General features: G+C 31.4%; 2 protein-coding genes across 3 annotated transcripts in view; one reads left to right on the plus strand and one right to left on the minus strand.

Annotated features, from left to right (window-relative positions):
- The window catches only part of LOC130903759 (glucose transporter type 1), a 555,907-nt gene that overhangs the window by 69,704 nt on the left and 459,988 nt on the right, over nucleotides 1-26,215 (plus strand). For both annotated transcript variants that reach the window (XM_057816014.1, XM_057816024.1), the window contains exon 2: nucleotides 5,021-5,046. The gene's annotated coding sequence lies outside the window, so the exon portion shown is untranslated. The remainder of the gene's footprint in view (nucleotides 1-5,020; nucleotides 5,047-26,215) is intronic.
- On the minus strand, nucleotides 1,610-24,759 carry LOC130903760 (centriolin-like). Its single transcript, XM_057816027.1, has 6 exons — nucleotides 24,142-24,759; nucleotides 23,797-23,942; nucleotides 19,879-20,127; nucleotides 15,467-15,836; nucleotides 2,221-2,402; nucleotides 1,610-2,005 (listed from the first exon to the last, which is right to left on the minus strand). The coding sequence occupies exons 1-6, from the start codon at nucleotides 24,602-24,604 to the stop codon at nucleotides 1,862-1,864; spliced, it is 1,554 nt and encodes a 517-aa protein (XP_057672010.1). The 5' UTR covers nucleotides 24,605-24,759; the 3' UTR covers nucleotides 1,610-1,861.

Raw genomic sequence — 26,215 nt, forward strand, 5'->3', positions numbered from 1 at the left:
TCAGTTATCTCATTACATGGTGATAAAATTTAAGCTATTTTGTGTTTTTTTTATCGTTTCTATTGGAGTTTCTCGGCGAATTGAGAAACAAAAATCAGCAAGAAAACTGACTATTACCCACTGTAGCGTTTTTCAATTTACATTCTATCCTGATGAAACTTTTCACCATGTTCATCTCATACGGTTCCCAGATTTTCAGGAAAGCAATCTAAATGTTCAAAAAAATGAATCTTGAGACATATTGCATCCTAAATCTTTATAAGCAGAAAGAATCTCCCGAATGATTTGATGGTATTTCTCAGTTTTGTATTCCCAAGAAGATTATGGCAAACAAAAGTCACCTACGCTATTTTTTTTGCTTTGCTTAACTTCGAATCAAAAGCTTTGTTTTTCATTAGCTCGCGTATCTGCGGACCTACAAAAATTCCTTCCTTCAATTTTGCGTCACTGATTCGAGGAAATTTTGTTTTAAGATATTGAAAACCAGCACCATCTTTATTCATAGTTTTCACAAAGTTTTTTATGAGTTCCAACTTTATGTGAAATAGTAGCAGAAAAATTTTCTCACTTGACAACAAAGATTTCTGAGATACATTTTTAAGCCCAGGAGTTAAATTCCTGGGCTTCTTAGTGGCCTCATTTTTATTTGTAATGTTTTTCTTGCGTGACTGTTCCACTCACAAAGAAAACAGTAAAACTTTGTGTATCCTCCTTGTAATCCAGTAAGTATAGCGACGACTTTTTAATCAGCACAAATATTCCATAGGTATTGGAAATATTCAATATTTTCGAGTTATACCTCTAGATGTGTGCAACGGGCACAGATAGGAATTTATTACCATTATAGAGTAGAATGGCTTCTGAGCTTATTTTTGAAGCAGCAATAAGCATCAATAAGTCTCAATACACTAGAATCTTCTGGAAAACTCAGTTCTTGAAGAAGCCCTGCAGCATCAATAAAATGTACCAAATCATCTTCTTTGCAAAAGTAACTCGTAAAATCTTCTTATCTCATACGAAAATATGTAACTCAAGTACTTTATATTCCACTGTTTCAATCTTGATCCAAGTAATTACGCCTTAGATTTTGAAAGTTTCAAGTCTCTAACAAGATCATTTAAGTCATCGTATTTAAGTAAATGAGGTACAAAGTGTATGAAGATGAAAATGTACCGACAGAACAAAAATTCGATTGAGATTGTAGACCAAAAATATTTTATTTTCCACCTTTTCATTAATTGGTGGAACTAAAGGTGACGTGACTTCACCACGAGGAATTGGTCTCTTTGCAGATGGGACGTTTGGGTATACAATCTTATTTTTTTGAGAATCCTCGTGTTAATATGATGCAGAGATAACTATTATTTCCATGATTCTGAGGCTCACTTCAAATCATTGGCATTGTAAACGGCATAGATTTGTGGCTTCCTTCAAGTCAACCTCTGAAAAGTTCTCGAGCGGCTGTTAAAACATACTTCTGTCATGATATTTCGCTGTGTTTTTAGTACGAATTCCCCACAAATGTTGCAAAAATAGTCTATAAAATTTTTACAGGTTTGTGGCATTTTATAACCTAAAATTAAATTACATAAAATTTATTTTAAAGTAATTTTCAAATATCTATTTTATATTTATTGGCTCTCCTCATAACAAAATACAGACATAAACTATGTATAGAATTTCATGATGATCGTCTTGGGGTGGCTTATCATACTTTTAGCAAACATCCTCTAGAATAAGAGATCAAAAATTCGATATTGTATATTTTTAAAGTCAGTAGTATAATTTCATATAACAATAATTACTAATTTATATATGTACTGAAACAGGATTATCACAGGTATGTTTGAGGATTGTAGTTTCAAGTGTTCTGGTTAGGTACTTCCAAATCACCAGCTACCTCATAGGCAGTCTTCTTTAGTGCATTGAACATCATTCTTATGTTAACTTGAGAATCCACTTTTTCCATAGGATTATTTAAACTTGCCCCCTTGCTGGCCTTATACTAAAAAAGAAAATAAACAGGCAAACATAAAAATTAAGTTGAACATGTTTTCTATAAATAGTATTATGGTAATTAAGTAAAAATTAAAACTTGTTAAAATAAATGAACGTTACATTTAATTGACAGTCACTATAAATCTGAAAAAATATGTATTTGTCTAGAAAGGTTCCTTACATTAGAAAATACTTCCTATTTTGTGATATCTATGAACTTACTTTTGGTTTTTCTGGATCGTTTGTCAAATTACTTGAAATTTCAATATCACCAGACTGCAAATCTTTAAAAGAGAGGTTCTGCTTGGGTGTATAATAACCTTGTTCTTCGGTAGGAGAAGTGGTACCATCGCCGCCAAGTTGATTATTTTTTTCTGATAATTCTAATTTTTCTAAATTCGTCGCTGAAAAAATAAACATTTTATTCACGATTGTTGTATAATGCACCGGTTTTTATCATGTGGATATCCAAATATTTTCAATTGAGTTCTGTACCCATAAAATAAAATTAAAAAAGTGAATATTCTTAAGCCAGATTCGAAACAGAGACCTGTAGTTGGAAAAGACGGAGCATCTACACCAAACCAACAGCTACTTGGAATGTGCTTAGCTCAGTAAAAAATTCGTATTCAAGATAAAGGGCAATTACTTCATAATTTTCAAATCAACATAATCCGAAAACGGTACACAGTAATACTACTTGATATAAACCGTGTAACTAGCGCCCTCTATGAGAGTTAGATATAAAAACAAATTCATTGGATATATCAGCTTCCAAAACATATTCGTATCAAATTTAAATACAATGTTGCCAGTAGTTGCGGCAAAATCGTAAGAAATGTGAAAAAATTTTTTCTGCAATGCCCTTTATCTTTAATATGGATGACGTTACGAAAATTTTTTACTGAACTAACCCTAAATATTTTTCAGTTTTCTATCTATCATATGGACGGGATCACCTTTTTTTGAAATACTAGTCATGAATAAAGTATAGTTATCTACTCGCGTATAATGAGTTATTATTCCACACACTAGCGCTTTAGTCATTATACACTCATGAATAATATATTATTCATGTGGTTATTTCATTAATCATCCTACTTCTTAGAAAGAACCGAATTGCCAACATATTGTAACAAAACCGGTGTTTCAACTAATAAAAATTTACAACTCTCTCCTTAGAATGTGAAGTTAATTTATACAATCTAACAATTTCCTTATAAACATGAGCTGCCTTTATGGAAAATCCGTTACTGTTTCTTTCAAATAATTGATGATAATTGATAATAAGGATATTCTCATAACATAATAAGAATTTAATATTCTTCTGGTAATATTTTAGGTACTAGAGGTACCTAGAAAATTGAATATATTGATAGAAATTATATTACAAAACTCGAAAGCCAACGTAAGATATCTGGGAACATTAACAGAATAAAAGAAATAAACAGTCAAACAAGAAGACTCGATCCCTCCAACCCTGTTTAATATATTAGAAAATGTAATGGGAAAATTAAATAATAAAAATATAAAAAATCAAATACCAGCTATAACATACGTAGACGATGTAACAATATTGGATAATGAAAGAGAAGAGCTAATAAAGGCATTAAACAAATTGGAAACAGAATCAGGAAATGTCGGTCTAGAGATGAATCAAGAAAAAACCAAATGAAGATAGCAAGATAAGACGAAAGAGTAATGGATCATCTAAGGATACAGAAATACGTATTTGAAACTGTATCTTAGTTTAATTATCAAGAGAGAGAATACAAGAAGGATATGGAACATTTGGATAAAATAAAAGATAGTCGAAAGCAAGAATATTAGTAAAAAGAACAAAATAAAAATAAATAAAACATTAAAAAGACCAGTGATGTCATTCACCAGAAATGGTGAGGAGGATAACATCTATGGCCAAGAGGCAGTGGCAGATCAAGAAACTTAATTGAATTGAAAGATACCAGAATCCTAGAAATAGTAGTCTGGAAAGCAAAATTTCGACAAAGAATGGAGAAAGCTGAGAAACGAAGCCAGGACCAATAAAAAACTATAACAAAAAGAACAAGGGAAGTTATCCACACCAATAAAGGGATTTGTAGGCGCACAAAGCACTAGCTATAATCCAAAAAATTTAACGGCATAATGAGAGTAATACCTTATGGTTCTATATCTCTTTCAAACTTAGAGGTACTTGATAAAAGGAGTACATAGTACTTGGTAAAACATAGAACTTTGTCTCTATAATCACTACCGATTAGAATATGGGCTACTAATAATAAAGACATTGCTTGAAAAGAAGCATTTTTTTGTCGTTGTCGAACTAGTAGCATATAATAAGAGCTATTGAGAAGCTATTTTCAGTGTGTCAAATTAATTCGAAACCAAAAATTATCTATTCTTCATAAAAATGATATTTTGTTCAAATTAAATGAAAAAAATATTCCGTGCAGTTCTTCGAATGAAAATTTTTTCTTTTATTACTAATAAACTTATAAAAAATCCAATTAATTATTATAATAGAATGAATTAATGTATTTTTCACTAATTGTTGCTATTGTTTGGGTAGAAGTAAATTTTAATTAGAAAATAAGGTTGATAATTATTGGATTATTTTGTTCCGTTGTTTATTATCTTTGAACTTTAAAATATTTTGCTATCCAAAGTCTTGGCAACTGAATACCTTATTGTCGTTGTTATTATAAACTTTACAGGTTATACACTAACCTACTTTATGACGGAGCAGGACGATATGGAAACGATTACTCCCTTCATAAATAGGGTATAAAGTCTTAGAGTATAATATTCCGCGCCTTTATGAAATATTAACTGTTTTAGCATGCAGGTGAGGCTGTTAAGATCGATGTAAGTAATAGAAGGTCTTCCAAGAGATAAGAACGAATAGTTAAGTTTATTTATTTATATTACACAGAAACGTTCCTAGTGAACAGCGCTGTATTATGTTGTAAACATGTTTTCAATGTTGTTTTTTCTTTGTTTAATTACATTCTTCTTTTTTCAGAACTGTCCCGATATTGCTGATTTAAGGTAAGCAATAGAGCGACTGATACTTGCAGCTTATATATCAGTTACAATCTATGGATATGTTAATTTTATGTCTAATTTGAAAAAACCGTTAAATTATGTTATTTGACTTCAAGCGAATATTTTCGTAGTTACTTGAGTACTCTTAATCAATATCTTTGCCTAATGACAGAATATGTTAATACATGCAGAAAATAGTTGAACTGAACTGAAAAATATTAGGATGCTTGGAAACAAAACGAAAAAATTCATTAGAAAACAAAAAATGAAACAATTCTGAAGAATAAAGTTGAAACAGAAGCTCATAGAAATGGGAGAAATGGAGTGAAAACTATGGAAGAAATTGAAACTACAAATAAGGGAGATTACAGAAAATAATCAATACTAAAATACATTGTATAAATAAACTAAATCTAGAAAGATGTGATAAACTAGACAAAAAAATTATCTACAATGAACAAAAAGAAGTCGAACTTGCTTTAGCAACTGAAATTATTAGCTAGAATGTTTCCCTTAGTATTTTCTTTTTATTTTGAAAATTGATAAATTATGTATGAGCTTCTCGTATATAAATACGATTTTATAACTTCGTTGCAAAACAATACGGTATTGACTCTTTACCTTATCCAAATATCTTGTAGTTCAACAGAAAAATATGAGTTTTTAAGTCAAAAATTTATCTAATGCATCTGTATTTTCAGGCTTTTCTTGAAATTTGCTATATGATTGTTATGCAGGGTATCTAGTAAAAATTGAAAATCAAATTCCCGTCTCTCTCCCGGGAATTTAATTTTCCGGTTTTTCCAAGTTGGTTTTCACATTTTTCCCGTTGAAATTTCGTAAATTTACTACAATTTTATTACGATGAATATTTATTTTAGAAAATATAAGTGTAATAAAACAGCCAAGTTATTTTTTTAATTTAGTTAATTCATGCTCCATTGCTGCAAGCTCTTTTTGAGAGTCTTCAAGGATTTCTTTCTTTTTTTTCCAGTTTTTCTCTTTGTTTTTCTTGTTTTCTTTTATCAGTTTCTAACAAACCTTGTGATTTTTGTTTTTTTGCGCTACCCAATATCTTGAGTAGGCTATCCTCATAGAGAGTATCATACATGGTCTATAAGTGATTTTTCTTCTAAATTTCAGCCAAAATCTCCTTATTGACAAAAAATCCTCTCTCTGCTGTCGCAATGCCGTCAGAAATTATTAGAAGAAGTTGTACTACATTTTTTAAACTACCGGTTTCGATCATTTCCATCCAAAAATCATCTAATCTATCACATCTGGAATAGTTTTTCATCTTATTTAGAGGAATCTGATTCGTCAGAATATCTTCAAAATGGTGTCTGCTTCTTCCAATGTAGTGGCGTTTGCAGTCAACAAAATATCAAATGCTTGAGTTGCCAGGCTTATTGAGATTGAGGAACTTTATTGCTTTAGTTAATTTAAATGCTAAGGGGCATTTTTCAAAAAGTTTGGAAACCGTATACATAAAACAGTTTTTACAATCTTTATCTTTGATCCCAATGCATTTTTTCAAAGCCGCTCTTGCCACATACCCTAAATCGACATCTTGAATTTAAACTTTTAGACGATTATCAGGTTGACAAACTACTTGTTCTAGTTTTCTCCAGAGGCGTGCAGTAGGGGTCAAGGACCCTTTTTCCACCCCTAAATTCTCCGTTACCTGATAAATGTTTTTTTTTTAATTTTTGAATTCTACCATCATTCATTAATAAAAAAATAGTAACATTTAAATACGCTGAAATTAGCCGTTTTTGAGAAAAACATCATTTTGTGACTGCTCTTGTTATTGTTTAGAAAAATACCAAGAAGTTTTTTCCGAATCAATAGGTTAATGGAGTCCTACAAAATGATATTTGTTCGTTGAACTACACTTTTTCTTTCTTACATAATAGGATTTGACATTTGAAAGATGATGAAGGTTTTGTACATTTTTCAGCAAATGTACGACTCCATTTAAATGCCATTTATGGACAGAACTGGATAGGTCGAGGTGCGCCAATTGGTTGGCCAGCTAGGTCTTCGAATCTTACTCTCCTTGATTTTTTTCTGTGGGTATCTGGTATATCAGAGTCCGGTAAAAAATAAGAAAGATCTTGTTGATCGTATACAAGCAGCAATAGAAGAAATTTATATTACACCTAATGTTTTAATATGTTTAATGTTTAAAATGTGTTAATTAAATGTTACACTTGTATTCTGCATGATTTATTTGCAAAATTTTCATTTGAATGGTATTAGTGTTAATTATGAATTTCTTGAAAACCGTGTTAGCGTAGTAGAAGATAACATTTTTATTTCGAAGAAAACGTGTAGTTCAACATTTTGTAGGACACCATCAACCTATCGATGTAAATTGATTCGGAAGAAAATGTATTGTATTTTTCTAAATAATCACAAGAGCGGTCTAAAACGACAACGGTTAATTTCAGTGTAATATTAATTTTTTACTAAGGAATGATGGTAGAATGCAAAAATTAAAAAAAAATAACATTTTATCTATTGGCAGGGAATTCAGAGGTGGAAAAGGGTCCTTGACCCCTGCAATCAATAACAATCGATCACGACATTTGAAATTTATCGACAAAAAATCGTTTTGTTTTTAAAATTTTAACACCCTGTATCTTGGGAAGGACACACTTCCCTATCCCAATAGGCATAATTTGACCCAAGGAATTTCCCCTAGAACTTTGGCAGTCGAATTTAGGGAGTATTTGGTTTTAACTAAAAAAATGTATTTTTCAGTTCTGTGAATGAATTGTTAATAGGTTCTAGTCCAGGAGCCGGTAACCCTGCAAGTGCTGTCATAGGGGAGTAAATTTTATTTTTTTTAATAAATAGAACATAGATATAGGAATAAATTAAGCTCGGTATGCTTGGATTCCCATTGCCGAAACAATGTAAACAAAATTTTTGAAAAAAATGAAAAAATGTTTTACTGGCGCGTCATCACGGATATTAAATTTTTTTAATGTATTTTATAGTAAATTTTATTGGATTTTAGAATAACACCACGCATACCTACTTGAAGTGTGTGATAAGGGCTAAAATTTCTCCATCATGCATATTTTTAAATAATTTTTAAAAATATCTATCTATCAAAAACTGCCAAAAAAATCCCGCATACCATGTTGAAGTGCATAAACTATATTAGTATCTACTCCAAAATGTACGATTTTCAATAAATTTCTTTTGTAGTAAAAGCTTTTTGTCGAATAGTTTTTTCTCTGCTTAGATTTAAAAGAATGTGAGGATTAATATGATTCAAGGACTAATAGGAGAATTTTTATTTTAGATAATTGAAACTATAAAATAATATGGAAATAATTGACAGAAGTTTATTCTCTAACGTAGTACATTTATTGATAATCATCGAAATCAATGTCATCTAAATCATCATTAATTGGCCACTAAGAATTTCTTCAACTTTTGAAGGTGCTGCTGGGCCTTTATACCACAATGGTTCCAACTCATTTTCTTGATTCAGTTGCCATCCACATTTTAGTTGTTTAAAATAAAATACAAATTGGCTCAGTGGCATTTTGCCACATTGCTTTTATAAATTTGATGCATTGGCCAGGAAGAAGAGCATTTCGATTGTTATTTGTAGTCATTCCTGGCTTCACGACGTTGAACCAAATCATTGAAGCTGGTTTTGTAATTAACAATCCCTGGGCTTTTTTGACATGCAGACAAGATAATTTAGTGATGCGTGCGATGGTATGACAGAGTTTTCCAGCATGGGGGAATATTGCTAGAATTGAAATTTATAAGACCTTTGTAAAATTCTTCTTTGTCATTGGTGTTTCCAAAAAAATTTCAAGAATAATTCAAATCTTGCATTATCAACATTATTTTTGTCTATATACATTTCGTTGATAAATCTCGCATAAGAGCTGTTTTCTCTCCATCATTGATGTCTTCCGGATCCGTCAAATATTCAAACATATTTTGGTCTTCTTCCCTTTGTATTAAAATGTTGAATGGTTTGATTTTTCCTTTGCGAACAAAAGCTGCTGTTCAATCAGAACCTGTGAAGGCATGGAAGTCGGAAGATCTCGACAAAGCGATGGACTTAATTCTGTACAACTTATTTTAACTCCTTTACCTAATTTATTTATTATCCATATTTTTTTTTGTTCTTCGAATATTTCCGAGACAAATAATTAACACGTCAGTATCTACAGATTTAATGAGAATTTTTTGTTGACATAAACATTTTTTCAAGTGGAAGAAAATTCTCGTATCAGCCTCTTCGTGAAAATATGTATAATCCTCCTTCAATGTCCGCAAAACAGCTTCATTAATATTAGTGTAAGCGAAGCATAGAAACTATTGCAACTATTTCAGCTCTTGCAATTCACCTCTAAAACAGTACTCTGAACTAAACTATATTATGTATGTAAAAAAACATTAACCAGCAAGAGTAATTTCACAAGAAACATACTTATTATTGATGTAATATACGAGATCATAATAATTATGTAACAACGGTAATGTGCCAAAAAGCATTTACTCCGTTATGACGGGACTTTCAGTGTTACCGGCTCCCCGCCTATTCTTTTGTAAATACTCATTACTAGTTCACAATAGATCCAAAAAAAATTATCCATAAAAAATTTGAAAGCATCCATTATCCGAGTTCCTAATTGGATATAGCGTAACAATGCTTTCATAGATGAAACTTTGATTCTGTCTAACTTAAGATGTCACAATTTCTCAATACATAATTGGAGAGGAAACAGCAACTTTTACATAAACAAAATCTAAAAATAATTCTCAAGAAGCTTGAGAGTTCAACAAACATTATACCATTTTTATATACAAAGTTTTCCATGAATTTTAGTGTTATTGGCCACATTATTACTATTATACGTAAAATATGAGTCACATTAAGGAATAATATGCAGTTAGTTTGAATATTTTCACATTATACGTCGTATCTGCTCTTTTTAAACTGAATAAATCATCTTCCTAAATGTATATAAGAGACTTATCACAATCTTATTTGTCTCATTTAAATGAATATTACCATTTGTAAATTAGTTATCTGCAAAACTGCATCCTTTCTAACTTTTCATATCTTTCACACAGAGATTCTTTTGAAAAAAGGTCTTAAGTAATTTTCCAAGTCCATCGGAAACCTTGTTATTTTTTCAAGAGTTAGTCGTAGATTATGAAAGCAGCATATGTTGCACCCTTAAGTTGCACACAAATATCAAAGCAATCCAGCATATGTTGCACACAAATATCAAAGCAATCTTTTGAAACAACTTTTGTACCAAGTGTTGGTAGTTCAACATTAGCCTACATTCATTAAAAGAAAATTTAAAATCACATCCATAGTAAGTTTTACATAATCAAATTAGATTAGAACTAATTTTTCAAATGAACATTATAACATAATAAACGCCATTGAAATGTTGGTGAGTTGCTTCACTCATTGATGGAATATTTTGTAACTGCATAGGTTTATTCAACTTTGTTGATATGATGTATAGTGTATAACGGACATGATCGATACTATCCACAGATTTTGGTGCATAAGAAACTGCTAATAATGCAAACCACACCACAAATGCTGCAGCAAGTTCATCCGAAATAGGCAGTTTCTGTTCCTAAAAACGTTTTTTTTCCCTTTTTTTATATGTATTCTTTAGAACGGAATATTGAGAATAAGAGTGCAACATATGCTAGTTTTCTAATCTAAGACTAACTCTTGAAAAAATTACACGGTTTCAGAGGGCCTTGAAAAATTACAAAAGAATCTCTGTGTGAAAGATATGAAAAGTTGAAAAGTTTGCAGTTTTCCAGATAAGAACTAATGTACAAATGGTAACACTCATTTAAATGAAACAAATAAAATTGTGATAATATTCTTATATACATTGAGGAAGATGATTTATTCAGTTTAAAAAGAGCGGATACGACGTATAATGTGAAAATATTCAAACTAACTGCATATTATTCCTTAATGTGACTCATATTTTACGTATAATAGTGATAATGTGGCAAATAACACTAAAATTCTTGGAAAACTTTGTATATAAAAATGGTATAATCGAATATAGTTTGTTGAACTCTCAAGCTTCTTGAGAATTATTTTTAGATTTTGTTTATGTAAAAGTTGTTGTTTTTTCCCCAATTATGTATTGAGAAATTGTGACAGCTCAAGTTACTACAGATTCAGTGAGAATTGAATCAAAGTTTCATCTATGAAAGCATTGTTAGGCTATATCCAATTAAGAACTCGGATAATGAATGTATTTGAATTTTTTATGTATAATTTTTTGGGATCCATTGTGTTACTTAGGAGTAGTTACAAAGGAACCTTCCAACAATACATTCGCAGAAATGGAAAAATAAATTCTAAAATTAAATTTAAAAATAAATTCTACTGCCAATTCTCTAAGGGAAACTCCTTGGGTAAAATTATGCCTATCGGGTTAGGAAACTTATGTCTTTCCAAGATACAGAGTGTTAAAATTTTAAAACTAAAACGATTTTTTGTCGATAAATTTTAAATAGTGTTCGACGTACTTTTCGTCAATTATTAGGTTGATAAACTACTTGTTCTAACATGAATAGGTATCCAGAGGCGTGTAGCAAGGTTCAAGGACCCTTTTCACCACTAAATTCTCCGCCACTGGATAAAATGTTATTTTTTCCTTAAGCTTAAACTATAACTGAATGTGATTTAAAATTTTTTTATAATGAATGTGGGCTAATATGTTTAACTACTAAAACTTGGTACAAACGTTGCTTCAAAAGATTGCTATATTTGTGTGAAATGAAATTGCAACTTTGATTAAAAGTGCAACATATGCTGGTTTCATAATCGACGACTGATTGAAAAAATAACACGGTTTCCGATGGGCTTGGAAAATTTAAAAAAAGTATATTCGTTTTTCACCGAAAATAAAAACAAATTAATGCTACAAGAATAATAGTATGTATTTCAAGTCGAAAAAATTTGTACATATTAATAAACTTTAGAAGTCTGAATATATTTGATATCGCCCATGATCCGTTCCAAATAAGTATTACGTCATCAGCGCCGATTGTGTAGGAGACCGGGGCTGTTTGACATAATGCTACTGGTCAAAGTATTATTTTGATAACAAAGAGTTGATTTATTGATAAAAATTGAGCAGGGTTTTTTTCGTGGTTTTTCAGACAACTGCCTCGAATAGATTCGCTTGCAATGGCTACTTATTTTGCCACAAATAACGATTTCATGACAGTTAAAATCCGCTGGATAGTCAAGATGAGCTGACAGAACAATATAATAACATATTCATGAGGCAAAAATAAGAAGATTCTATGTACGTGGAACCTCTGAATTTTGAGATACCAAGTATTAAAGTTTTATCAAATATATTGTAATTTGGAGTAAATTCGACTTATTTTATTGGACTTTGGTGTTCGAGTAAAAGTGTATTGATATTCATCACGAAATAATTGAAATGAAATGAAAATCAGACCAATTTTATTCATTTATAGTATAAAAAATACTCTAGGGGTCAAATTTGCTCCATGTAAACGTAAATTTCTGAAAAAACGGTAGTGCCCATTTTTTTCTTTAACAATATTGAGGTTGGGTCTCGTCTGGCCGACATGCCATTGCAAGAAAATCAAATCACAAGTAAACACATTAAAACTACCATATTATTGTTACAATAATACGTTAAACTACCCTGTATCCGTAGGTTTTAAATTTTGAACATACTATTCAAAAAATGAAAGTACCTATAATTGAATCCCGTTAGTTCGAACACGGATAACTCATTCCAGAAATTGTTTGTTAATATAGTACATAATTTGGACTAATGTAAAAATATACTTCACAAAATTAAAAGTATAAATACTTTATTTAATAAGTGCAGACTAAATTGACAAAACGCAAATGAACAAAAGAAGAAATATGCAGTCAAATGTTGGTAGGTATACACCGTACTGAACAAAAAAATAAACTTAGGTTACTTTTTAGACATAACATCCCTCATCCTTATTTGTTGCAGCTTTAACAATCTGTTTTCAGCTGCGTAGTTACGCCATTTTCTCATAAACACGACATCCGCGGGTGTGCCAGTAGATTGTTGCTCCAAGTAGCGAAGGGTACGGTCAAGTGCAGCTGCTCCCTCATTGTGTGAGACTTTCTTCTTTCCCTACGCGCACCCTGGCTCATTACCGCTCCCCTCCTCCTCGTCGCACTGAAACTGCGTCACGGCTGCGATGATGTCATCATTTGTCTCAGCGCTATTGGCGTCTGCTGCCATCCACTCATTCACGTCTGCTTCGACTGCATCATCACAACCTTGAATGTTCTGTAGCAGTGAAATCAGGTTAACGGTGTCATTTTTTGTAGACTCTGGGATGGTATCGTCTTGAATTAAATATTTCAAAACTGTTTTCGATAATTCAACTTCGGCGCCTACAAAACTCCCTGGTCCATTGGCACTGTAGTAGAGGTGTCACATTTGGTTGTAGAAAGGCCGCAAGTAAATTTTTCAATTTCTGGATGCGACGGTGCATTGTCTATCAAAAGGATAGCACGTGGGGGTAGATAATTTTCGTTACTGAACTGTTTAACAAAAGGTACGAATTGATGATGAAACCATTCTTTAAATAATGTGCCATCCATCCAACCTCTTTTCTGGTGTCTATAATAGACGAAGTGACGTTGTGTTGTGTGATCTTGATATGTTTGAAGGCTCGAGTCTTAGCAGTTGTACCTATCATCATGAGAGGAAGCTTATGGTTACCAGCAGCATTAGAACAAGTCATTAATGCTGCTCTGTCCTTACTCATCTTAAAACCAGAAGCACGAGTTTCTGCTTTTGAAGCTAAGCTTTTTGTTGGCAAAGTTTTAAAATTGAGGCCAGTTTCGTCGACGTTATACATTTGTTGGAGCGAATAATTTCCTTTAGCTATCAAATTATCAAATGTAGCAAGGTACTCCTGCGGCGCAGCATAATCAGAAAAAAGCTGTTCTTTACTTATAGTTAACTGGCGTATACCATGGCGCATTTTCCATCGGTGAAACCAACCATTGCTGGCCGTAAATGAATTTTCACCATTTAATAACACATTTAACTGCATAGCTTTATCCTGAACAATAGGTCCACTTAAAGGGGTTCTTCTTTTATTTTTTGTGAGAACCACAGAAAAAGTGCTTCGTCAACTTTGTCATACTGAGACCGCCACGGTGTTTACCGATTTTCAAGAATTGCCTCTTAATACGTTGTGCAATATTCTTGTAGTTTCGCATGATTTTTTTCCAGACACATATTGTGGCTTTTGCCAACGTTTACCTTTTTTTCGTAGGTTTGTGACACTTTCACCGCTATCTAAAAGTTTTAATGTTTCTAGTTTGTCTTTTAGAGTTAAAGTGTTGTGTTAACGTTGAGTAGCCACTTCACTTTCACACTTCAAAACATTAATTTTTCAAACAATAATACAACAATAAAAAATACTTCAGTACCGTATCTTCACACTTACACAACACGCACGATTCCACAGGTGATTGACTGCAGTACAAACAAAATCAGATTAGATTTAGGTTATGTTGGCTCTTGAGTTATATATGCGGGGAGAGTACAAAGTAGGGTGAGTGGTAGGAGGTGGGGGGTCAGTCTTGGTTTGAAGTGTGTACATATTTATAAGCACAAAACTATAAATAGTGACGCAGTGAGCTAGTTTGCTGTCTGTAATGCTTGGTACATGTAATATTATTTTGGTATTAGTAAATAGACTGTCGAAACTGGTTTTTGTATATTAATCGTTCATATTATAACACTACGGACCCGTTAAATTGCATTCTATATGATTATTTTAATTATTTCGGCTAATCATAACAATCAGCTGATTTGAACAGTGTTTGGATTAGCCGGACACTGTATTTAGTTCGAAATGATCTTCACAGCAAAATCGATTACTTTTACTTGAAAAAACAGCAGCAGCAAAAACAACTTCCTTTCACTGTCCTTTTTCATTGCATCACACCATTTTCTCCTTAATTTTTCACCTTTAAAGATACTTAAAAATACCTTATTTTGGTGGTGATAGTAGGTTTTGGTACAATACAATATTTATAACGAACCTTTGTCGATCCAAGCTTGGACATAAAAAATAGAACTAATACGACGCGATAGAATGGTAAAACAAAACAAAGTGGTGTGGATGCTGCTACAGCTTGTAGAGCGAAGCTCGATCGGCTCTAGTGACGTAAATAAGCAATTAGCGCGTTGCAAGAAGAAATGAGCGCGGAATAAAAATATATGTTACAGCGTGTGTCAATCAATTAAAAACTTAAACCCGACATCGTTTTCAGACTCATTCAACTTCAAATCAATAGGTTTGTGTATAATAACGTGTTCAAATAAAATATTAAATTCATTACCTTCATTATTATTTCCTATTGTAGGTACAACCAAGAAGGCATTAGTTTGCAGTTCCATCAATTGATCATTAACTACGTCCTGCAATTGACTCATTTCCGAGCGTATCTCATTTATTTGAGCATCCCTTAAAGCTAACACGGCGATGAATTTTTCTCTTTCTAATGCACACACTTTCATTTGATGTTTCAAATTGTTGCATTCTTGATCGAGGGCATTCTTTTGACTTTTTAATTCCGTAATTTGAGACTTGAGATCGTTGAAAGAATGTTGAGATACATTTTCTAATTTGTTCGCGATGTTTTTAAGTTGAGTTTCAAGCTTGCGCTTTTCGTCTTCGAGAGATTTTACTCGTGGAGTCAAAACTTCATTCTAAATCAAATTGAAAAGAATAAAAACTACAAAAGCACACACACAATATTGAACGAGTTGAGCATTAAGAAAAAAATAAAGAAATATCTATATATTATAGTATGTTATTATTATGAATAGTATACATAAAACTGAATGCATAAAAATATCAAATCACCAATGAAACTTTTGATAAACGTAAACTAGCACCTGATTTTGACATCCCTATCTGCTTATGACGCGTCTAATAGGGTGCGTGATATGTAAATATGGAAGCACATTGACATTGTTGCCAATAATGTCACTTCCACACCACATTTTTTATATTACATATAAACTCATTAAATTATACACACTGACGAGAGTTGCTTCTCAACTATGAATTGTACTGAACAATTTGAAATTAACAAGTAAAATAATATGGAATATGAACAAAAAGTGCTTTATTAGATGCTGATATCTTACTAACAAATTTTTTATACTTGTAACTAGTTTTGAATAGTTTTTGAACATTCATTTATTTGTTGAGAAAAAAAATTAGAGTGAAAAATTATAACCAATAAAAACTAATAATTATTAGTTTGTAACAGCATTTATTATCCTAGTAGTCCAGGAGGAATCAGGGCATGAGAACCAAAAACGATTTACAAAATTTAAAAAAAATAATGTTCACGAAGTAGACGAGTATTGAAATTTTTACAGAAATAAGTATCCTGTCTTTGTTTCTGCCAGAACAGAATTTGGAAAACAATTTTCCAAACTTTGATAAAGCACTTAATTTTGCTCTGTGTATTTACGATCGAATCAAGAAAAGCTAACTCTTTAACTCTTTTTATTCATATCAAATATGTGTTCCATCTTTTAAAAACATACCTTACCTTAACTTACTTTAAAAGTAGTACATAATTGAAATTTTTTTATTGTCTTTTCACAATTCAATCAAAGATCTAACACGAAAACTGAGTTGTCAAATGATACAGTTGAAATTTTATTGACAAAAAAAATGTAATTTAAATAATTGTGAACTAAGATACGGAATTTGAGATGTCAGTAGAGGCGGCAAAAGATGTATAGCTTACGTGCGCCAAATTTGTAAATCCGCCAATGCCGACTGATAATATAAATGTAAGCTGCCATGGGGCAGCCCCGTACAACATTGTTTAAACCAAAATTGTTAGAACAATTCTAAGGAATAGTTAATTTTCAACCCGACAAAATTTTTTATATTCTTTTATATACTTTTAGTTTATACTTTTCCCGATGAAGTTAATATTTTTAGAGATTTGAATTTTTAAAGATTCGAAAAACCTCTAATTTGGGTATTTAATTTTGTACTGTTAATTTCGCGCGCTCTCATGTACTTGTCAAATAATGTATCGAAGGAATTCATTATTTCATAGTTCAGAAAGATTGATAGACAAGATACAGCATAATAATGGAGTATACAGGATAAAACTTTTGCTCTTTCTATGTACAAAAGTAGTCTATAACCTTTTATTTCAACTGTGATAAATTGATATAGTTTAGTCATTTTACTACTAAAGTGCTGTGATATTTTATGTATCTTTGGTATCAATATTGCTTATTATTGACATATGTTGGTGTACAGATCGACTTCAATCTTATAACGTACTTTAACACACTTTTATATTCTTTGGCTTCTTTGACTTGTGTTCATGATAGTACCATATCATTGTAATGATGTTGAATCTGTTCAGCTGAATTACTGTTTTATTTCTGATTAGTATTTACTTACATATTACACTTTTCACTATATTAGAAGAATCTGAATTTTGTTAGTTTTCATTAGGATATTGTAATCAAGTCTACTAATTTTCCAAGGTTTAGTTGAAAATCTATGTAAATATTATTTGTAAATATTATTTGTAAATAAACGTGACCCAGTTCTCAGATGTTTTTATATTGTGAATTCAGGAAACTGCAAAATCAGAAGTGGGTAGAAATGAATAACATAGAATAGAGAAGATATGTTGAATATGAATTTAAATGAACTGCCAAAATAGATTAGTTCTGCCAACTATCATCGAGGGAACTGGCATCGAAAATCCACTGAATAACACCCGAGTTTGCATTTCTTCTTAGGGTATATTCTGTGTCTGTATCGTCGTCGTATCTCTCTGACTCTAGTGCTGCACTGGCGTCTCTATGTCCTGGATCATTATTTGTCATTTATCTTAAGAACTATTGACTTTATCAAGATTTTTAAAAAAAGCAATTGATAATTAAATTGTCTACAATGTGTTTTTAACAATTTCTTTTCCTAAATCAATTTTACAAAATTTATTAAAGAATGAATCGGAACATGTAATTAAAATTATTTATTTATCGGCTTATATTACTTTTTTGTTATTTAAACAGAATTTAATTAAATTGAATAGCTTCTTTAAGTCAAAGAAAAACGGCGATATCTAAAGGTAAGCGACGCATACTTGTGAGAGAGCGAAATTAACAATAAGAAACATGTATAAGCAATGATTTTTTTAATTATAAGAATATTATTAACTATTTTATAAATATTTTTCATGGTTCAAATGATTGGGATACTAGAACTAGTTTTAATACCACGAGGAACAATCTATCAAAGGTACAAAGACAATCATGATCAACTGCTGCAATAGAAGTGATTTTAAATTTCCCACCTCTCTACATAGTACTGGAAAGTGTGGTGGAAAAAAATGTTCAGAGATTGTATCCATAAAAAACCAAACCTGGGACATTTCTCAGGATGATGCACTGAAAAGTTAAGATTCGAGAAAAAATTATCTCAGTACTAAGCAGTAGAAGTAAGTGGGATCAAAACACCATATTAGAAATGAATAGAAATGCCATTATATGGTATACAGACGGATTTAAAGCAGCAGACAGAACTGGAATAAGAGTGTACGGGCCCAGAACCAAACACCCTGAAAGCCTGGGCAAAAAACCAAACATTTTACAAGCACAAATTTATGTAACTGAAAAATTTAGTCAGTTCAATCTAGAGAGGAACTATCGCAAATATGAGATCATCCGGTCCGATAGCCAAGCAGCCATTAGAACTTTAAGCTCCAATATCATAAAATCCAAACTCGTTTGAGATTGTCTAGAAAAATTAAACGAGCTAGGCAAAGAAAATAAAGTTAATCTACAATGGAATCAGAGTTATACTGGCGTCAAGGGAAATGAAATGGCGGATAAGCATCTGGCTATAGCTGGAGCAGACCGTTCCTGAACCCTTTTGTGGTATCAGTTACAGAACAATAGAAAAAGCATTGGAAAAGGAGGTAGATAGGAGCAAAACCAATTATTGTGACAACCTAAAGGGACTGTGACAGACAAAGACTTTTCTGGGAAACTATAACCAGAGGAGATCTGCTGAATGTATCAAGTATGAACAACCTATGAGTACTAATAGGAGTCTTATCATAGCCCTGTCGCCTCAAAAGACACCTAAAAACGCTAGTCTAAGCAGATAATGTGATGTGCAGATTGTGTTGCACAGGGGACAAAACCTCTATCCACAATAATGAAACACTACGGAACTCCAGACAGAATTAAGAGAGAATGAAAAAGAAGACAGATCTTTGGCAGCTACAGCCCTCTCATACATACTGAACTTTCTAAAATGAGTGGTATTAACAGATCAGCTGTAAACACTGGGCTTCCCAGTGTTGCAACATGAAAGGGGGACACAATAAATTCTTTGAGTCGCTGCCTATGTGGCAGTGACAGAAAGTTGAGATTTTTCGCACCTTTAAAAATTCATATGTTTAAAAATATTAACTTTATCATGAAAAGTCATAGGAACTTTTTTATTTGTAATATAATAAAGGATATCAAAAAAATGTGTATGGTTGAAAAATAACAAATCCTTGTAATTGTTTAAACAATTTCGGTTCATATACCTAATATGGCATGTGGTTTGCTCCATGGCAATATGCATTTATATTATGAGTAGGACAATTTAAAGAAAATCGCAAAAAAAATGAGGTGAAATAGTTTTCGATACTCATGCGCCGATTCCTTCTGGACTATAGGCCAATTGAAAATTATAAATACTTACATTTTCTAATTCCAAATCCAAAATTCTCTTATTCAAAATCTTATTGTTATGCCTCTCTTCCTCTAATTCCCTTTCTAATTTATGTTTCTCATTTTTTAATTCTGTGCAAAACTTTTCCATATGCTTGCAACTATTTTCTAGCTTTAATGTACCTTCTTCCATCATTTGTTGTAATTTATCGTTGTCTTCCAAAGATTTTAAAGGAATAGTTTGAACAGCACAGTCAACGGTAGATATATGAAGTCTTTCCTAGAAAGTTTTACACTATGAAAATTATAGTGTCAGACAATTATTATTAACATGGTATATTAGTAATATAATATCAACAGCAAGCACTTTTGTGAACAGATGTTTTTTATTCTTGTACTGTCATAAACTAAATTACTTTGTAACTTTGAAAATGGTAAATGATACATTATAAACAGAGAGCTAGAGTCAAAATATCACTGTCTACAGTAATAATGGAGTTTCTCCCATAAAACATGTTCATTTAGTATTGCTAATGGATACAGGGGGTAGCAAGAAGATGTAAGATTGCAAAATTTTTGGGTAAAAAATATGCTTCAAAATTTTTCCAGTTGAAGATCTCAACCCAGTTAATTCAAATCCCAAAATGCTGATAGTTAGGTGGATAAAAAAGGGGTGACGGATAAGGGTAGAGAGGGTGAAAATTTTGGAAAAAATCGTCATCGATAACACGTGTCAACAAAAGATTTGACTTTAACTCCAATGTAAAAAATTTCGATAGTGTAGGTCGTAATTACCCAAATAAAATTATATAAAATAGAATAGTTTGCTTTAGTATTTAGACGACCGACTAAACGATATTTTTCAAAATTTGTGGTTTTAACGTATAATTGAAGATAGCACCATACAAAAAAATATTTATATAATTTTTATCAAGCTTGACTAGCAAAATAGCTTGCAAGAAAATACTAATAAATAAAAGTGTACACTTTTAATTTTTCTTTTATATTCATAAGTACTTTCTCTCCATGAACCCCAGATATAGTCTCCCATCATGTTTTCATTGTATTAGCCTTGATAACGTTGTTCGAAGTTCATAATGTCCTGATGAAAACGTTCTTCTTGCTCTTCTGAATACACTCCCATATTGTTTTTAAATTTATTTAAATGGGTATGAACTTTCAATGACATTTTGACATTAAAACGGTTTAGCATATCTTTAACCAACTTTTCGTGATTTTCAGCTTTCTTGTTTCCTAAAAATTTAGATACTACTGCTTTAAACCTGTTTTAACTCGTTTTTTGAGTACGATTCAGTAACTTTGGAAATTCTTCATCGGCGAAAATTTGTCTAATTTTTGGACCAAAAAAAACCCAACTTCTACTTTTGCTTCTAATAACTTCCGAGGATTGATCCAATTTTTTAACAAATTGTTTCATTAACCATAGCTTAATGTTCAGAGGCGGCTTTAATACTTTTTTCGAATCATATTTTACGTTTTGTTTTCTGACACAAAATTCTGTTCTTACAGGCCATGACTATTGAATATAGTGCTTAGCATCCGCTCTGTTATCCCATAAGTACAGGTAACACGGATACTTTGTATATCCGCTCTGTACTCCCATAAAAAATCCGACCATTTTGAAATCTCCACCAGCTGCCAGATATACTCGTAATACTTTACTGGTCTAAACAAAATTTTAATACTTTCATAATTTTCTTTTAAATGTCCAGAATGAGCAATTAGAAGAGATGGGAATTTACAGCTTTTAAACTTTTTGTAGAGCTGTCAATAAATAAACGCTAGTAATACAAGGTATGCCATTTTCTTCAAACATAGCTTTTATGTCGTTACAAAAACAAAGTCCATCTTCTTTTGTAAAAAACGTTGAGAACGTTTCATGTCTAGTTCGCTGATCTGTGATATTAACAGCACCAAGTAAATTCCACTGTTTTAAACGAGATCCTAAAAGCTCTTCTTTATTTTTCGGCAAATTCATATTTCTCATCAAGTCGTTAAAATATTCTGTAGTTATAAGATGGTGTTTTGATGGTTCTGGTGTAGGTAAAAATTACTTAACAAAATTACTTTTGTTAGAACTAAGGGATGAGGTACATTTTTGAAATAATTTTCCTTGGCTCAGGTACTGGTCGTGTCATTCCGTGTGTAATTGGAGTAGAAGATTTACGGGATATTCGATAGGTTTCGCATATTTCCTCTACGTCTTTATATCAAAAAAAGTATTTTATTTTTGTGTATAATTGACCAAAAAATCATAATATAAACTTAAGGACAAAGAACGCAAATTGTTGTTGAGTATTATAATAAGTCGGCCATTGTGAACACTTAAATTTAAACTAATTACTACAAGCAACATGTGGATCCCATGGCTTGTCTTGATTCCAAAGAGGGCAGTCAAAATGTACTTCATAGGCTTCAAAGAGAACGTAAAATGTCTTTAGTTCATATTTTTGAAGCTTTTGGTCCCATTTTTCAAGGTCACATATGAAGGACATTGATCACCAAGGGTATTAAGCATATCTTCGTAAATCTGCTTACCTCTTAACCCTTTTAAATACAGGTACTTGATGATGAACGCAATATTTTGTTTATGCATGGAACTGGTCTAGGCTAACTAGATATCAATATATCCTTGTATTATATATTATTAAATTATTTATTGCAAAATAATGGAATTCATTTAAAAAAGTTAACAAACCAATTGTTGAACGATCTAATCTCTGGACATTTTCGCTTTATAAATAGAATAATTTTTAAAGGAAATTAACAAATTTACAATACAAAATATTTTAAAAAGCTGTGTTGAAATTCCAGATAATGGTGTTCTCAAGTTGATCAAATTTACATTATTAGAATATTTTTTTCATTTTTAATATTATTTAGAGAGTTATTTGAAATTTTTAATGTATAATTTAATATATTCACAAAGAGAAAATGTCCAAAGATTGGATTGTTCAACAATTCATTTATCAACTTAATTCTAATAATTTGATATATGTCAGCTAAGTAACTTAATTTACAAAAATTAGAAAATATATATATATATATATATATATATATATATATAAAGTATGAGCTCAATTTTATACTGTTTTACTGCCCTCGATATTCACCTTACTGTCAGCCCTTTTAGATTTAAACAATTCAGTTCAGTTCAAATTTAAGTGGTTTTCAAAATGTCTAACATATCCTCAATGACGATTTTTTCCCAAAATGTTTACCATCTTTGCCCTTATCCGCCACCCCTTTTGTGTCGACCTAGCTGTCGGCCCTTTGGGATTTCAACTAATTGACTTAACGCCTTTAACTGAGAAAATTTTAAGCATATTTTTTTTATCAAGATTTTTTCCCTAAAAATTTTGCCTTTACACCCTTACCGCTACCCCCTATAACCAGTGGGTTGTCAGTTTGTTGAGGAACATAATTAGCGATACTAAATGAACATGTATTATGAGGGAAGCTCCATATTAATGATGACGGTGATTTTTCAGCTCTAGCTCTTATACTAGTACATTAAAAGGTTAAATTAACTTACCAAACTGGAATGGTTTAACTAGCACAAGGTTAATTCTAAGTAATTTATAATAAAATTAATTATAATGAGTTACTTTAGATGTAAATGGTACATTTTCATGTTAGGTATCTGATATCTACAATGTCATTTACTTATCAGTAAAGATTTTTTTGATTGAGTGAAATATAAAACAGTATGCATTAAAGCTCGGTAGCCAAATGTCTTTTACGTAAACTTTTAAAAATTTAGATCTGCACATTAGTAGACTATTTCCTAACTTTATAACTTTAAGCACAGTAGTAATGATTAAATTTCTATAAAAATTAATAAATAAGAAAAAACATAGATCATTAGAGTATTAAATACCCCAATTATTCATTGAAGTTCAGTCTTATGTTGAACTACATGACTTACCGGTTTCTGAATACTTGTTCTCGAATGACTCTTTCTTGGCATTATATCAATAGTTTGCTGTAAATGTACTGTTGATGCAACTTCAGGAGGTACTCTTTTCAGAGCATATTGCATATCTGCAACCATTTGCTGAATTGTGGTGTCATCTAAAACAACAAAATCATCATTTTGGCATCTATGGGAAATATATTGAATGAAATACTACCATTATAATTGAATAACTGCATTTCAAAGTAAATTCTAATTTGACATATGTAACTAATTATGAATGAAGTAATTTACAGTTATTTGAATTAGCAATTTCAAAAATTGTTTAGGTGTAGTTTATTTTATTCTCTATATTACCTGGTAACACACTTTGAAGTTGAAATTGTAGCTCCTTGGCAAGAAAATGTAAAGTACGAAGGGGGTCAAAGTTTCCAAACATAGATATTTTATCACCACTTTTGTGTTGCTTTAACAACTGTCCCCACGGCTCTCTATCTAGTGTAGTAGATCGCGATCTTTGTCTATGATTATTCATTGCCTTTACCGTAAGTTCGACTAAAGCTGAATCGTCTGAATGTTGTACTGCGTTTTGAGATGGACTTCTTCGTTTAAATGGAGATGGTAAATTTTGTTGTTTTACGTTAGGCCGGTTTTTAATTATTTGATTTTGACTATGAGGATTTGTTTTTTCTCTACCTCTTGTTAGTGATGATATAGCAGCTGCGGCTTGTTTCTCCCGGTTTAGAAATCTGGCCATATATTTTTCACAAACAGCTCCATCTTGTACATAATTTGAACCTCTTGGAAAACGTTGTGTCATAATTAATAAACACAAACACAGTGCAATTTTAAACAAAACATTTAAATATATTTTTAAGTTCACAATTGATAATTTAGGTTAGGACTGCTGTTTTGTTATTTTAAAACTGTCAGTTGATTTTTCAAAGCCCGCCAAGTTACAAATGTCATATTCGTTGACAGGAGTCAAATTTAAATGCTATAGTGCACGGAAATGACGTCCAAGAAAATTTATTCTCAACTGTTTTCAAGTACGTTTCTCCGAAATTATATTTCAGTTGTTGACGTTACAAGCTTGAACGGGTTACGGGAAGATACAGAAAGGAAGCAAAGGATAATAAGGTGTCAAACTATTTGACACAATTCTTGATATTTTTGTGATTAACTTGATTTAGAATAGATAAATAGTGAAATGTATTCAAATGTAATAAAAAATTATTTTTGTAAATAATTTAAGGGACTATTCTATTTGGTATATAAACAAGAGTGCAGTCCAAGCAGCATTCTTGCGCTTGGAATAGAGTTGGTCTTTTCCAAGACTCCAGTTATTTTTTTATTAGGCAATTTTTCTCTCTCTCTCTCAAAATCATTTTGTGATAGTTTTTTCTATTATGAAACTTAGTTTATTCTATATTTTAGATCATAATATAGAGTTTTTTTAAAATGAGGAATATCATTTTCATTTCTAGCTATTTACCTAAATAATCCATTGGTCGTTTTTTATTTTCTATAACATAACCGTGAAATAACAGCTTAAAATAACGATGCGTCCTTAACAAAGGACCATTTAACGAAGACATTATCCTGGTTGGCCCACATCTTTCCTCCCGAAACAGTTCAGAAGGAGATAGTTAGAGAACAAGTTTTTATAGTTTTTTTTTCTTCGAATTTGCCCGAATTTCGCGAACGTTAGACAAGAGCTTGTCTGAACTAAAACAAATAATGGAAGCCAAACGTGATCCCGAGATAACAAATAGTGTTTTTAGGATGCCCTCATTCAGTTTTTGTTCGCGATTTTCTTCATTCGTTTTAAGTTTCGGATTAAATGACATTAAAAATTAGGATGTTATCCAAGCTTTCATTAAAAAATAATAAGCATACATTACAATTTCTGGAATGTAATTATAAAAAATTTATAATGTGAGGTTTCTCCTTTTTTACACAATTTTTCTTAATATGTGGAATAAATTTGTAATAGTATATTTTACTTACACATTCATATACACTACTCGCGATTCAAGTTCTCGTTTGTTGTCTACATGATGAATTGTCACAACAGTGTTGAAGGCTTCGAGGACATAAATAAATAAATGCATGGGCGAAAGACAGCTTTGACACAATGATATTGATTATTTCTTGAAATATAATTTACATATGAAAATACATACTATTGCTAGAATACAATTTTACAAATAATACGAGGGTTACCTTTCAATCAACAATTATTGGTGGCGTCGATGAGTTGTGAAACCACTGTATTTGTGAATATTGTTATTGCCAAACCAATGGCAATATAGAAATAGACTGAGAAAGTTAATGCTAGTGAACATTTAAAAGAGACAAGTTTGTGCAAGAATGGAAATCATCCGTGAAGGTTTACGTTAACTGATTTTTTAGGATTTTAAAAAAGGCA

This window comes from Diorhabda carinulata, chromosome 2 (genome assembly GCF_026250575.1).
Source record: "Diorhabda carinulata isolate Delta chromosome 2, icDioCari1.1, whole genome shotgun sequence".
NCBI lineage: Eukaryota > Metazoa > Arthropoda > Insecta > Coleoptera > Chrysomelidae > Diorhabda > Diorhabda carinulata.